The sequence below is a fragment of the Narcine bancroftii genome, chromosome 3, assembly GCF_036971445.1.
Source record: "Narcine bancroftii isolate sNarBan1 chromosome 3, sNarBan1.hap1, whole genome shotgun sequence".
NCBI classification, from domain to species: Eukaryota; Metazoa; Chordata; class Chondrichthyes; order Torpediniformes; family Narcinidae; genus Narcine; species Narcine bancroftii.
Genome location: NC_091471.1, coordinates 62125471 through 62140991, shown reverse-complemented (window position 1 = coordinate 62140991; position 15521 = coordinate 62125471). Strand labels below are relative to the sequence as shown.

At 37.1% G+C, this 15521-nt stretch overlaps 1 protein-coding gene across 7 annotated transcripts in view; it reads right to left on the bottom strand.

Annotated features, from left to right (window-relative positions):
* zfr (zinc finger RNA binding protein) overlaps window positions 1–15521 on the bottom strand; it is a 105266-nt gene that overhangs the window by 16517 nt on the left and 73228 nt on the right. For 4 of the 7 annotated variants that reach the window (XM_069924174.1, XM_069924177.1, XM_069924173.1 and 1 more), the window contains 9 exons: window positions 13212–13331; window positions 12442–12587; window positions 11770–11908; window positions 11240–11439; window positions 10170–10338; window positions 9593–9734; window positions 6401–6498; window positions 5451–5546; window positions 3138–3249 (listed from right to left, as the gene is read on the bottom strand). In XM_069924174.1, the coding sequence (XP_069780275.1) occupies window positions 3138–3249; window positions 5451–5546; window positions 6401–6498; window positions 9593–9734; window positions 10170–10338; window positions 11240–11439; window positions 11770–11908; window positions 12442–12587; window positions 13212–13331 (1222 nt within the window). The other 3 variants (XM_069924172.1, XM_069924179.1, XM_069924178.1) reach the window with 3 other exon arrangements.

Sequence of the window (15521 nt, the reverse complement as noted above, 5' to 3'; positions counted from 1 at the left end):
TCCCTCTCCATTCACAGAGCTATCACTCCAGCACCCCCCCACCACTTTATTCAGACGCCCATCTACATTTTCCTCATATCTTGAAGGCCTCAAGCCCAAAATGTCGGTTATGTATCTTTATCTTTGCTATACAAAGAACACGGTTTTACCTGCTGAGACTCTCCAACATTGCTTTTACTTCCATCAATGCATCTGTAGACTTTCGCTTTTCCTCTCTTACCTTCAAAATTTCATCTCTTCTCCCCTTGTGGTTTATTTAGTTGGATTTTAAGTTATCAATCCTCTGGCTTACTGATGATTTTTGCAATACCGTTGGTCCTCTCTTTTGCTTTTATGCTCTTTAATTTCCCTGGTCAGCCTCTGTTGCCTCACCCTCTCTTTGAAATGCTGCTTCTTCTGTGGGATGAAATCTTTAACTAGCCTGGCTGCCATTTAATCCAGATGCACAAATGCAGCTGTATGTAATCATCCAAGCTTGAGGCATAGAGAGACAAAATATAAATTTAAACATACAGCACAGTAACAAGCCTTTTGGCCCACGAGCCTGTGGCACCCAATTAACCAACAATCCCTGTACATTTTTGGAAGGTGGGAGGAAACCAGAACACCTGGGAGGAACCCATGCAGACAGAGGGAGAACGTACAAATTCCTTACAGACAGCGTGGGATCTAAATCTGGGTCAATGGCACTTTAACAGCTTGGCCTAATCTCTATTCTAACCATGCCGCTCGGACGTCAAATGAATTCCAGCCATATCACTGATATCCACAATGAACAATTCTATCTTTTGGGGGCCATCACGAATTAAAGGATGGCATTCACTGCCCACAATAAACTTTGTAGTATTTCATGTGAATTTCCTCCTCCGGTGCTGCTAAGTAGGAAATACCAAGACCTAGTTTTAGAACACAAATCAAAGCATGAGTAGGCCATTCAAACTGTTGAGACTGCTCCTCCATTTAAAGATCATAGCTGAACTGGGCATGGACTCTACTCCACCTACCTGCCTTTCCCCATAACCCTTAACTCCCTATCAATGCAAAAATCTCCTCAGATATGCTTTAAATCGATTCAATGAGTAGTCTCCACTGCTTCTCAGAATAGAGAATTCCTCCCTATCTCTGTCCAAAACCTACTCCTTTAAACCTCAACATTATATCCCCCAGTTCTAATCTCACCTTGATCTTGTTTCTCACTTTCAGAATTTTATGTTTCTATTAGATTCCCCCTTATTATTGTGAATTCCAACAAGTACAATCCCAGACATTCCAATCGTCCCTCATACTCTAACCCCCTCATCTCTGGAATCAATCTGGTAAACTTTTCTGCTCTGCCTCAAAAGTCAGTACACCTTTTCTCCACTAAGGAGACCAGAAGTGCAGGCAGTTTTCCAGGTGCAGCTTCCTGCTCTTAAATTCAATCTCTTCATCAATGAAGGGCAACATTTCATTTGCCATCTTTGTAACCTGTTGCACGTGCAAATCAACATGTTGTGATTCATATACAAGCACTTCCAAGTCCCTCTGCATGATAGTAATGTGCACTCTTTTACCATTTAAGTAATATCCCGATTTCTATTTTCCTTCAACAGTGATTGACCTTGCATTTATACCAACATTATACTCCATCAGCCAGAGCATCTCTCACTTAACCTCTTTGCAAACTCTGCATCTTCTGCAATATTTACTTTTCCACTCAATGAAGTGTCAGAAGCAAATTTACATGTGCTACATTCAGTTCCCTTGTTCAAATTATCAATATATTGTGAACAATTGCAGGTCCAGCACTGACCCCTGCCCTTCCACCCTTCACCACTGAATGCCATCCAAACATCCATTTATCCCAACTCTCTGCCTTCTATCAGATAACCAATCCTCTATCCATTACCAGCAACCCCATAAGGATTGGTCTTTCATGCAGCATTTTATGGATGCCTTCTGAAAATCCAATTGTACAACATTCTCATGTTCCCTCTATCCACTGCATTCATTATATCCTCAAAGAACTCCAGTAAATTAATCAAACAGGACCTGTGCTTCCTGCCATTTTTTCCTGAATGAAAGCTTTAAGCATCTTCCCAATTATAGATATTAAGCTAAATGGCCAATAGTTATCTGCCTTTTGCCGATATCTATTTTTATAACAGTGATGTAACATTCCCTGACTTCAATCTGCCAGGAACCTGGCCATATTCCAGAGAATTTTAGTAAATTATCACCAACTATAACTTCTGCCATTTCTTTCAGTATCCTGGGATGCATTTCCACATGACCAGGGAACTTGCCATGCTAGCTTGCTCAGCACTACCTCTCTGCTGATAGCAATTGTACTTAGGTGCTCATCTCCCATCACATCTGTTTATGGCACGTTACAAGTGTTCTCTGACACAATGTAGTTTTCCAAATGCCTCAACCATTTACACATTACCCAATATGAATCCCCCTTCTCATCTTCCAAGGAACCTACATTCACTCTAGCCACCTTTTCACTCTTTATAACATTTTTTAACTGTCTTTCTTAGATTTATTGCTAGTTTACTTTCATAATCTATCTTCTCTTTATTACTTGTCCCAGAGCACGATAGTTAGGCAATACAAAAGTCAGGATGGTGTGGAGTTTAGAAGGAATACAAAGCTGTCGATGTTCACCCACAACCATATCTCTTTTCTTCAACAGCAGGTTAGATGGTGTGATCACAGTAGTCTATTGAGTTGCTGCAGTGCATCTTTTAGATGGCACACACAAGCCACAGCATTGACACTGAAAGTGGTATATAGTAAGGATGATTATTGAGGTGAGACAAATGCAGATATCAACATGAACTGAAATCTCAATTGCATAAAATCTTCTTAAAAGTCTATTCACTGTTAATTTATGACTTTTGGGAAAATATGCAACACTACAATGGGTAACGTACAAACTTTCATTCAGAAGGCATCTTAGAACTTTTTTTTACTGTGATTTTTAACGAAACAATAAACATTTGCAGAAGATTGATTGGGTTCAAACTGAGGACAGAGGTAGTAGATGGGAGAGATTATAAACTGGCAGAGATTAATGAATAACAGTCTTGCTTTATTTAAAATAATGGTACCATTATTTGAAAGGCTACCTAAGGACCACACAGAGAACTCACCTGGTAAGAGTATTCCAGATGAAACACATTCAAAAACTCTCCTCATGGCGTCACCTGGACTAAGTGGTCCTGAGGCACTACTGATGACTTTTTCAACCAGCAATTCCATGGCCTATGTAAATTACAAAATTTTAGTATAGAACACTTCAGAACAGTTAATTATTTCACATTGGTTACCAGAAAATGTCAAATGAGATGTAAATGAAGAAACAGTAATTCAAAATGGAGAGGAAAGAATAGATCAGAGATCTTAAAAACAATTCAAGGCAATTTATGAGGAAAGTTCTAGTAGCGACAAAATTTGCAGGAGCTTCAAATAACAATAGGGAAATTAAGATAATAGACAATGTGGGTTGAGATATAGTTGAAGTTCTGAGGGTAGAGCAGAGCTCAAGGAATCCAAAAGAATTAGTCAGAATCTTATAAAAATGCAAGAATGGCAACAGGTGTTCTGGAATTTTTGGTATATGGTTACAAGTTTCAACATTGATGGCAAAACTGGCAGATACTCCCAAAATCAATAAAGTTACATTCGGTTTAAAACAGCTTCATAGCATTCTACATTTAATGAAACAGAAAAACAAAATTAAGAGTTACACATTTTCAGGTTCCATTTGAATTTAGGTGACCCAGCTCTATAGTTTTGATGTTTGAAGGTATATTTGAACAACAGACACCAAGTGGCCTTTAGATCTTTATCCTCCTCAGCAAAAGCACCAGTAAAGGTAGATGATTCTGAGAGTGGCTAATTAACTGTAGTCAATAAAAGAAAGCGGAATCCAAGAGGAGTGACCAATGAGGAGCAGCCATTGTGGTGGTGGTGAGTGTAAGAGTAAAACTTTGAATCTTTGGATTCAGAGGCTAGTGTAAAAGAGAGACAGAGGCTTTGGCAAGCAGAAGCTGAGGAAAGTGACAAAGGCCCTATTGGAAAAAAGGTTTCCAAAAGAAGGCACAGAAAAGAGCAAATCAGATTAGGTCATGTCTTTTCTTATTGTATAGTTTGAGCAGTGGAATGGTAGGTAGGGCAGTATTTTGTTCCTCTTGCAGAATGAGAGAAATCTGGGACAGGATGACTACACCTGTGAGAAGTATACCCAGCTAGAGCAATTCTGGAGGCAAAGGGGGTGACAGGGAGACACTCACACATTGGAGGCAGGAAGCTGGATGACTGTCAGATGGAAAGGGAATATTGAGTATCGTGTTCATTTCTCGTCCTCTCTACAGGAAGAATGTAAATGCTGTGACGAGATTGCAGAAATGATTTACCTGGATGTTGACAGAGCTAGGGATTTTCGTGGAGCAATGAAGGATGAGAGAGGTACAAGATTATGAGAGGCTTAGACAGGTTGAACAGCCAGCACTTTTTTCTTGGAGTTACAATAGCAAATACCAAAGGAGATCTGTTTAAGATGAGCAGAGGAAAGTTTAGGCACCATGTCAGAGGTAAGTGTTTTTACTTAAGAGTGATGGGTGCCTGGAATGCATTGCCAGGAGAGGTGATGGAGACTGGTACAATAAGGGCATTCAAAAGGAATATGGTGGCAAAAAAAGAGAGGGTTATAGGTGTGAGGTAGGGAAACATTAAGATTGTGGTAGACTAAGTTTACATAGGTTGACTTGACATCATAGGCTGAAAGGCCTGGAGGAGTGAGTTGTAATGTTCCATGTTCTATGAAAAGAAGATTTCTTCTTGAAGCATGAAGTTTGTTCGAGTCATTGTGAACAAAAGTAGGACTTCAAGCACGAGAGCGTTTTCCCTTTGCTGCCCACTAATTTCAGTTTTACAAGGACTCAACCACAACCACAACCAGACAAATAATACTTCTCAAGGCAAGTCATGTCTGGCGTTTAGCTCTTCAATCAATGTTGTGAGGATATCCTGGCAAAACCTAATCTGACCATCAGAGAGGAGTAAACTGGTAAATGCTACCTGAAAGTAATGCCAAGGATGCTTTCATCTTTTTTGGCTGCTCAGAGCAGGCTGATGAGATAGTAATGAGCCAGATTAGGTTTATCCTTTATTTTCTGCAATTGATATACCTGGCCAATTTTTTAGACAATTGGTTATAAGCCAATGTTATTGCGAAATTACAAGGCTGGCTGTAGCATAGATCTTCAGTATTAAAGAGTAGTTATTGTATTATGGTAACAGTAATAAATAGTTATGCTACTTCTTGACAACTATTTTGTGGCCAACTTTTAATCACAGAAAAATGCAATACTGTGAAATTGAAACATTCTTCTGTACATTGAAAAAGTCAATCCCAATAATATTTAAAATAACTTCTAGAACCAAATAGAAGGTACACTCACCCAGCTTGGCAAAACTCCCCAGGTTGGTACACGCTGGCAGAGATCACGCAGGATCCGAATAATAATCACACAAGATTGCAAACCATTGGCTCTAGCCTAGAGCAAAAACAAAAATCTAAGTTACATTGCTGTCAGTAAATCTCAAGGATAGAGACGAAGTAATGGGGGAAAAACGCTGCTGCTTTGAAACAAAAGCTTGTAAAGATGGTGGATTCAAAGAAAAAATATCCAGCACTTTACTCGTGAGCCTACGGTCCACAGCAGAATTCTTCTGTGGAAGAAATGGGGGTCAAAGTGCACAGCAGAAACAGGAAGAAGCTGGCCTAGCTCATCTTCCTGGCCTCTTGAGAACTTCCTCTCCCCCACGTTCTTCCTTTATGGCATTTTTAAAGAACACAAGATTTATCCATGGAAAGTACATAATCACATGTTAAAAGGAAAATATAACTCACGGAACACAGTAGATTGCCGATTCTTACTGCACGTTTGCCACACTGCAAATTCACAGTAAGTTTGAGCAACTTCTGTCTCCCGCTCGAACATAAACATTAAATCTTACAAATTATAAATGAAGCAGGTGAAAAAAAGTTTATGAAAGCTGAGCGTAAAGCATTACAAACACCCTTTTAAGAGCTAGTTAAACTGCAGCCTTATGGAACAATTACAAGACAATACTGGTAAGTGCATACATTACATAAAACAATACAAGGATGCCTCATGCTACAGTTGATGACCAGAAAAAAATGTTAATGCAGAATTTTAAGTTTGAAACAATGGATAAAATAATCAAATGTATTTTTCCTGGTCACTTTCCTAGGCAAAGGCACAATCAACGTAGGCAGCCTTGGGAATATTAGGTTTACTAATGTAACAGCTCATTTTCATGGAAAAGTCAAACTCAATCATCTCTCATAAGGCTACAAGTAAGTAAGTAAAATGATGTTCCGAACCTGGAACCACTTAGCGTGGCGGAGAGCAGCCAGAGCGTCAAGGCATTTTTGCCTGTCCAAGACGTCCGGTGGGTCTTTCACCATAACCGAGGTTACATCTAAAATGGATCGAATTGGCAAAGTGCAGTGAGGAATGGGTGTTTGACCAGGTAGGCATGACATTTCAGAAACATAGCCATACTGCCACACATTCTACGAAAAATTAACCACACGAGGGAATTATCAATGTAACTTTTTTTGAAATATCCAATAACTTCCAATTAAACACATTATTGCACTTGAGTTTTTGTATCTCAAGTAACTTGATGAATAATGACACATTCAAGAATGTCCAGTGTACCGAAAGCAAATGACACTGTTCCAAATATTTCCTTTCCCTAAAACACGAGGAGGACTAGAAGCCACACTACTCCAGCCATTTCAGAACATGTAATAGAAGGGCCTCCAGAAATCCATGTAAAAAAATTAAGGGATCTTGCAAACTAGAATGGGTCAATTGACAAGGTGCACCTTTTAACCAGTTCACTGTATTTCATGTTTATGGGTTTCTTAGGAAAAAATCATCTTTCAAGAAACAGTGCGTAAGTGTTCCACTCAAGTTGAACTTCTGTTCAATGCCAGTGACTACGTTCCAATGTTGTATTTGGTGAACTATTTAAAAGTACCCAATGATACACAAAGGAAAAATAAAGGAGGGGAAAAAAGTATGTCAACCATGTTTCTTCTCATAGATGAAAAGAATCACTCAGAATAAAATCTAATCTTGGGGGATTGAATAAAGGGACAAGTAGGAAGCATCAATTTTTTTGTTATCTCCACTGATGATACCTGATTAGTTTAAGCACTTCACATTTTTCAATTTTTTTGAAAATACATGATCTGGATACAAAAACAACACTGTAGTTGATGCAGGCTCCTCAATGTTAAATGCTGAGTAAAGTAAGTAGGCCAGCATTTGAAAATGCAAACCCAACTGTCTTTAGGACTTATGGTCACAGATACAAAAAAATACTTTAGAAACTTCTGCGGCTTTCAAAATTAAACAATTTCCTCAAACTAAGTGTCAGAAAAATAAAATTCAAAGTAGTCCACCCAGCAGAGGCAATACCATCAATAAAACTGCTCAACTTTTAAACAACTTGGACAACAAACATTTTATGTGGAAGAATTCATCACATTTAAATATGTTTTACTAAAAAAAAAGGCATTGATCTCTAAAATACAATTTATTAATGCTATGCTTGGTGTTAGAATCAACTTCCACCTGCTTTAATTGAAGAAATGACACATGGGTGGCATAAATTTACTAACAGGTAAACAAAATGCAAAATAAATGAAAAATTCATTAAAGATTTGCATTAATAACTCTACACAATGTGCCATGGACCCTATATTTGAACCGTTTCCCTCTACCAATGCTGCTGACCTGATAAGTATTTTTTATTTTTATTTAAGATTTACAGCATCTGCAATTCAACGCTGGGATTAAGGGCCATAATGATAGTCTGGTGCCAGCTGGAGGTGAACTTGGCCTTTGTTAATTATATACTTCTAAACTATTTTTAAGGGCAAATTTATTCTATTTGACTCAGAAGAATGGTGTCCTCAATTACAGATGTAACAATCAAGTATTTGAAAACAATGGAATTGATGTTTTACCAAGAGGAAAGGACTTGATTAATGGATTATTAAAAACTAATGAATTTTTGTGGCCCTACTAGTTTCATAGAAAAAAAATTACATAAATGTCAGTGCCATTAAACCAAGTCAAAGAAAGCAGGAAAGGAAATAGAATTCTGTAAGAAATACTTGAGATAGACCGATACCACATATTTGGCAGTATGCAATGTCCTGGCATAACATACCAGGGATTTGCTTGAAAGCAAAACAACCCTCAATCTAAATTTGGATGATTTTAGTTGGCAAGTACAATGGATTGAAATTGAATTCTTAAATTAGAACTTCAATTAAATGTAATTTCGAAGAAGGCAGCATCATGAAAAGCAATTTACTTCAAGTAAACAGAAACATCTGATATCAACATTAAGTGGCATTGTTCGATCTCTGGATACATTTTATATATAAGCAAGGCTGGAGTGGCCCCAGTCCATCCAACAACTGTGTGGCAGGTGTGGCTAAGCTCTTACAAAAACCTTGGTCAAAAATCCTTCCGATGACGTGTCAGCAGCCCCTGAGAGGATTCGACTCTTGCTGTTGATGCTAGAAGGCTTTGGACTGAATCCATGAGCTATGGATAGATAAAAACAACCATCTTGCAGGAAATCTACATCCCAACACAAGTTATTGCAGAGTCAACAGGAGCAAAACACGCAGACTCAGTAAACGGGTGCAATCTAACAATTAAGGAGTTTTTCGTTATACCCAGTCCCTCATCCATCAGAGATTCCTCTCGCAAAGCCTTCATTAGTTGTTAAATAACTTCCCAAAGGAGGTTCCAAAAACCCAAATGATATCTGGTAATTTACATCACCAGGGCTCTAAAATTCAATGAAAATTAAGAATTTAGTTCCATTTCCTAAATTAGAAAAGGTGTTGCTATCAATTTGCCCAAAATTATTCTTCGTCAAATATCATGTAGGTTGACTTCAGTGAGTATATTTTAAGTCTTTATCCCCAAATTACTTTCTAAATATTTAATAAACTGCATTTACTCATTATGTTTTAATTTTTTTTTTTTTTTTTTTAAATTCTGCTTTGGAAAATGATAGAGCCATCCAAGACAATTTACCAATTATCCAAATCTGTGCTTCAATTTTGTAAAATGTCAGAAATCCCAGAATTTTGAAATGATAAACCTGAATTTAAGAGCCCTGTTCTGACATGAGCAATTCCTTGAATATAAAAAAATGTGTAAAAATATAAAAAATACCAGCACACTTATAAATTACAATACAAAAATAGTATTAAGAGACAGGTTCAACTTGCACTCAGGGAGCTACATGTTGAATACCAAGGGACCTCAGAATAGCAAGTTCTACAACACTTTCCTTTGCTACCACACGGGTTACTTCACATTCTACAGACACTAACATGCTTTGTACTTCACTTTCTTTCAAATCTCTTATGTATGGAAAAGTGTCATAGAGTAACTCCTAGGGCCCATTGGCATATGATAGCAAGTAGGTTAACAGAAGAGAAAAGCAGACAAGTAAAGAATCTTAGACTTCCAACCTCCAATTCCCATGTTCTCCTCTCTAATGACCGGTGATGTGAGTGTGATGGTGACTTGCATTTTTGGTTCCACATTTGAAGTAATAATTATGGCCGAGTCAGGGACGCAGCATTTCACATCGTACTTCTCAGGAGTAGTTACCTATAGTCATTATTTTAAAACAAAGCAATGTTACACGATCAAATTGGAACATCCTTCAAAATCAAGAACAAAAAAGATGGAAATACAGACAATATATTAAAGGAGTAAATATTGTTTAGGGTTTTTTTTTCTTTACAAATGTCAAAAGGTTTGGTATTCCCAGGAATTTTCTATTTGATATTTACAGTCATTGATTTTTAAAAATCTCTCCCCAACACCCACACTCAAAAAGCTAACTACCTATTGGAGTGACACTCCAAAAATAGTTAAAATTAACCCCTTGTGTGCTTCATCTGCAAATAAATACCAGCATTTATTCTACTTGAAAGTTTAAATTTATTGTCAAGCGCTAAAACATTGTTAACACAGTTTTAGATTCAAAGTTAAAGTTTTTTTTTAAAAAAGCAATTTCTTTTAGGACTACATGCACCATACCGCAAGCTGCTTCGGCAAATTATCTGCAATGCGATTCAGCAGGGCTCCTGTTGGTTTCTCAGCGCAGAGCAGTACAAGGTTCACGTTTTTGTCTCCACGTAACAGCAACCCTTTAGCAAGTACACCAACTCGCATAACACCCTTCAAAGCTCTCTGGTTATCATCTCTTCTGTAGCAAATTTGGGCAGCAGAGAAGAAAAAAATAATTGCACTTAAATTCAAGTCAACGGCAAAAAAGTTAATTGCCAATGGTAGATTTTCTGACAGATGTACAATATATTCCTTCCCTTCAGATGTTAGGTCAAAGTCTATCTTAATTGCCAATTTTTCCAAACAAAGCCTGCTAACAAATGAACAAAGCTGATCTTTCTGGCAAGACTGTAGTCTTTAATCATTCAAGATTCTAGCTTAATGCATCACTTCATAACAAATCAGTGATTAATTTTCAATAATCATTAATGCATTCAGTTCAATGACAATTAGTAATTTACAAGAAATGCTAACCTTGCCAGCAATGCCCATATTCATGCAAAAAAAATTACATGCACCAAGTTTATGAAACTATGCCTATTGACATGCACCAGTGAGAAACCATATATTCTCAAAAAGTAAAAACTGCACACTCAAAATCCAGCAAAGCATCTATAGAAGAGAGAAATTGAAATGCAATTAAAATTATAAAGATTTTGCCAATTTCGCTCAGACTTCTCTCAAATGTCAAATGGTGGTCAAAAAACAAGCAGTATTCCCCAAATTTAAATAATACAATTTCAATTTAAGTTTCATGTCAAGTAATCAGAAATAATTTATTTTCTTAAATAAGCCAAATGAAATTTTAACAATCCATTGCACAGCATAATATTTTATAAACTTCGCTTTGATACTTTGAAATTATACACTTAAAGACTTAACTGCAATTTAAAAAATGACTGTGGTAGCAAACTATTCTAAAACATGCTGTATATTTTTAAACAATTAAATCCAATGACAGGAGTATGCTCCATAAAATAATGCAACTGATCACATTTTACAAAGTCAAACAATCTAACTATAACCATAACATTCCATACCTATCTTTAATGACATCTTTATCATCCTCTTTATTCTTTGGCTTATCTTGCTCTGTTATGCAGTCAGACACAAGTTTAAGAGCACGTTCAGTATGTGAAACTATCTTCTGAACAGCCTGCAGTTCCTCTTCAGTTGGGTAAATAGCTGCGTGTTTTGTCATAACATAACGATCATCTGAGGAGTCTGGACGCCTAGGAGGCTAAGCAAAGATGTATAATTGGCACCAAAATCTGGCATTTCCTCTGGAATGAAAGCAACTTGCAGGCAGATTTTAACTTGCAATGAATTTACTCCTTCTGAAGAATGCAAATAACAATCTCTTTTTCTATACGACTATATTTTATCGCTGGTATCCAAAAAGGCCACATCTGCAAAGGTTCTTTTCAACTTAGAAAGATGCAAGAAGTCGAAATATGTTCAGTAGGAGACAGTGAGATTCAAGTTTGTTAAAAAGGAATTAAATCCAAAAGCCTTTTAACTTTTCAGCCTTGTTCAACAAATAAAGGCTAAACCATTAAAAACAGTATACCATTGGCCCCTGGGGCTGCATCATTCCAGGTCGAACACCAAGTAGGCCTGGCGGATAGCCATCAGCCATTCTGCGGCGGTCATCCCAATAATGGTGCTCTTCTTCCATCCTCCTCCAGTAAATGTCCTCTTCATACCGCCTGAACAATAAAGAAACCTTGTCTCAGCTCAGCTGATTTAAATATCTCAAAACAAGTTAACAAGATTACAACTTGCTCTGTAAGATTTTTTTTTAAATTATTTGTTCACAATTATGGACCAGTGCCAGATCCAGAATTTATTTGCTAAACCTTAATTGGCTTCAACCTGAAAAAGTAACGAAGGATACAAGTCAACACTGCACTTGGCATCATACTGATCAGCCTGGGTGAGGTAAGATTTCCTTTCCAGAATGACATTATAGATAGTTTCTTGGACAATCCAACAATATGATGATCAACTGTGGATATTTGAATATATTTTTCAGACATGTTTCTTCAAGAGTGGTGGTAAGGAAAAGAGAAAACAGGTACCCTTGCTCTTGAAAGCAACAGATGAACAGAAATTATGGAACAAGAAAAAAATTGAATTGCAGAAGGTGGGCAAGATTACTTACAAATAAATCCTCACAGCTTTAACTTCCAAACAGGAGAATCAGCAAAATGAAAATGCAACTTTAAATTATTTTGATTACCTCATTTCCATTCGCCAGCGCTCTTCTTCCTCCCTACGCCTCCAGTATTCTTCTTTCTGCATTTGTTTTCTCATTTTCTCTTCTTGAATTTTTCTGGCTCTAATGCTTGGCTTTACTTCAACTTGCAATTCAGGATTTACTTTTTTCTTGATTTAGAAGAAAAACATTTCATACTTTTTGAAAAATAGATTGGCAATTATGAATGCAAAACTATACTTCCAGAGAAGATTGAGGCAGGCAAGCCTACCGGCCACCAACCTATCAACTTATTACAGGGGTTCTATCAAGAGTTTCCTGGCCAGCTGCATAACAGTGATGTATGGTTACTGGAGAGCACAGGATCGGAGGTCAATCCACAGGAACGCAAGAGTGGCAGAGAGATCACTGGGGTCTCCCTCCACCACGCCCTGCCCCAAATTGACGTGATCTACTAAGATCAATGTCTGAAGAGGGCTCACAAAATTGTTGAGGATCCCCATCATCCCATACACAGCAACTTCTAGCTACTCTCATTGGAAAAGAGATATAGGAGTATCAGAGCCAGAACCACCAGGCTGAGAAACAACTTCTTCCCATGAGCAGTGAAGCTCTGAACTGATGAACTGCACATACAAATCCTGACACTCTACTATTTATTTAACAACATTTATTTATTTTAGAGATAGATAGGTAGATATATTTGCATTATTTTACACTGAAGACCGAGAACTCTGTTTTGACCAGTTGCACTTGTACATTCGGAAGATGATAAACTTGAATTGAAATCTCACCTTGTATTGCAGCCTGTGTCTTCTTCCTTTCAAATGCATTTCCTTTGCATTTGGGTCATTGAAACTACACTCACATAACTTACAATGGAAGCGAATCACTTTGCCTTCATCATTTCGAACCTTAGACAAAAGAAAATACTGGTAATTTACAAAAAAAAAATTTGAATAAGATATTGTCCCCTTGAAGCCGTTACATAACTAGGGGAATGTCAAGGTGACTGTTTACTAATGTACATCACATCTAAGTCTTCCAGCATTGCTCGGTTGATCCAAGAATAAGCCAGACTAAGAAAACAAATACCAGGCACATAGGAATATTCGAAATATCATGAGCAATTTTTAAAATTATTATTCTCAACCTGGAAGGAAACACCGAGAAATTAAAACTTTCACCACCAAGTGGTAGGGTCCAAAACTGTCTGCCTTAATGGGTGATGAAGACGGAAAATTTCTCATTTAAAAAGTACTTGGTCAAGTACTTGCATATTTATTACTTACTGATCAAGATTAATCGCTTTTGGCTAGCAACAGATAAAACGACAACCTACCTCATAAATTTCTTCAACTCAAACCCAAATATTTTGATATGTTTAGATGTATTGACATAATAAATATTTTAAATATTTGACAACAATCCCCTGCAGTTGACAATTACTCTCCTAGAGCAACAACATATCTTTAAACCATTGATACACCCATGATGAAAGGGCGAATATAAAGGAACATTACAAAATTTTCGTAATCCATAAAAGACTTTGGAAAGGGAACCTCAGTAAGGGCACAGAAAATTACAGTTCACTTCCTATAAAACCCAAGATTGTCAACACTGCAGAACTGAGAAAAATGGCCTCTTTCAATGAGATAAACATTTGTTTTATTTTTTATGTGACACTAAAACAATGGAAATACTTTAAAGAGTATTACAAGCCAAAAAAGGCACACAGATCAAAGGCTTCCGCTACAAGAATAACCATGGGTTCACTTCCCTATTCAAAATTTTAAACAATTTTACACAATTTAAACAGTTGCATTGGTCGTGGCTAGAAAATGTTTAACAGATGCATGGAAGTCTGATTCACATCTAGGTATGGTATGTTGGAATGCTGAAATACATAGTTGTATTCCCCTCGAGAAAATTACCTACAACTTTAAGAAATAAGTACATATTTTTACGAGTTTGGCGTCCATATTTACAATTTACAGATCTAAATCTTTAATTGCATTCTGCCCAACCCTTGACATCTGCATTGATCTTCACCAAAGAAAATTAAAAAGAACATCAATTTATGATTCATGGAATATGCAGCACTTTTCCTTCTTTTCTTTATCTCTTTTTCTTGCTTTTTTTTCTTTGGGCTTTTTTCTTGTTTTTTTTTCTTTGGGCTTTTTTCTTAAGTGGGTGGGGATTGGGGCAAACCACCATGGAGTAAATACTGGATTTATATTTGTACTTGCAATTTTTAATTTTGTAATTGACTGCATGTATTGTAAAAAAAAGTAAATAAACTCTTAAAATATTTTTAAACAATTACTGCTTGCAATTTACAGTTCAGGTTTTTGAAATTTAATTACTTTGGCTGGATTCAGAAGGTGCAAAATTGGGTCACTGTTGCAGGCTTTTCAAAAAATAAACTACCATAAATATTTGTGTATAATGCACCCCCACATTTTTGAGGGGAAAATTTTACCCCCATGTATAATGCGACACCCCCCCACTTTTTATTGGGCCAAAATCATCATGGAAGTGCCACTTTGACAGGTTGTGGAGTGATGTTGCGCTGAATGAGGTTACAAAATCATCAAAATAAACAATCAATTTATTGTTCAAAATATAAACATAAATAAAAAGAAAAACATTATTTAAAATCCTTCAAAATCAGACTCATCGTCATCAGATGCTCCAAAAAGCGCATCCCATTCTTCTCTGTTGATCTTCTCATCTGTGTCCCAGCCGGTTGTGTCTGTTATTTCATATTCAGATTCATGTTCATAGTCTGAAGAAGTGGTGGTACTTGCATCAGCCCCTAAAACATCATCTTCAGTCCCATCCATTTTGTTGCTGATTCCTGTCTTTAAAAAGCTCAGAGACCATATTACTTAGAAGTGAATCCCAGGCCTGCTTCTCTCGGGAAACAACAGTGGATAGGCCTGGTTTCTTGAGATTTACCCCTGCTGTTTTCTCCACTTGGTCTGAGGCCATCCAGGAAATCCAGTCTTTTCTAACATGGTCCTTAAATGGCTTATTCAGCATGACATCAAGGGGTTGCAGTACACTTGTCAAGCCACCAGGAATAACAGCTTGGTGTGACT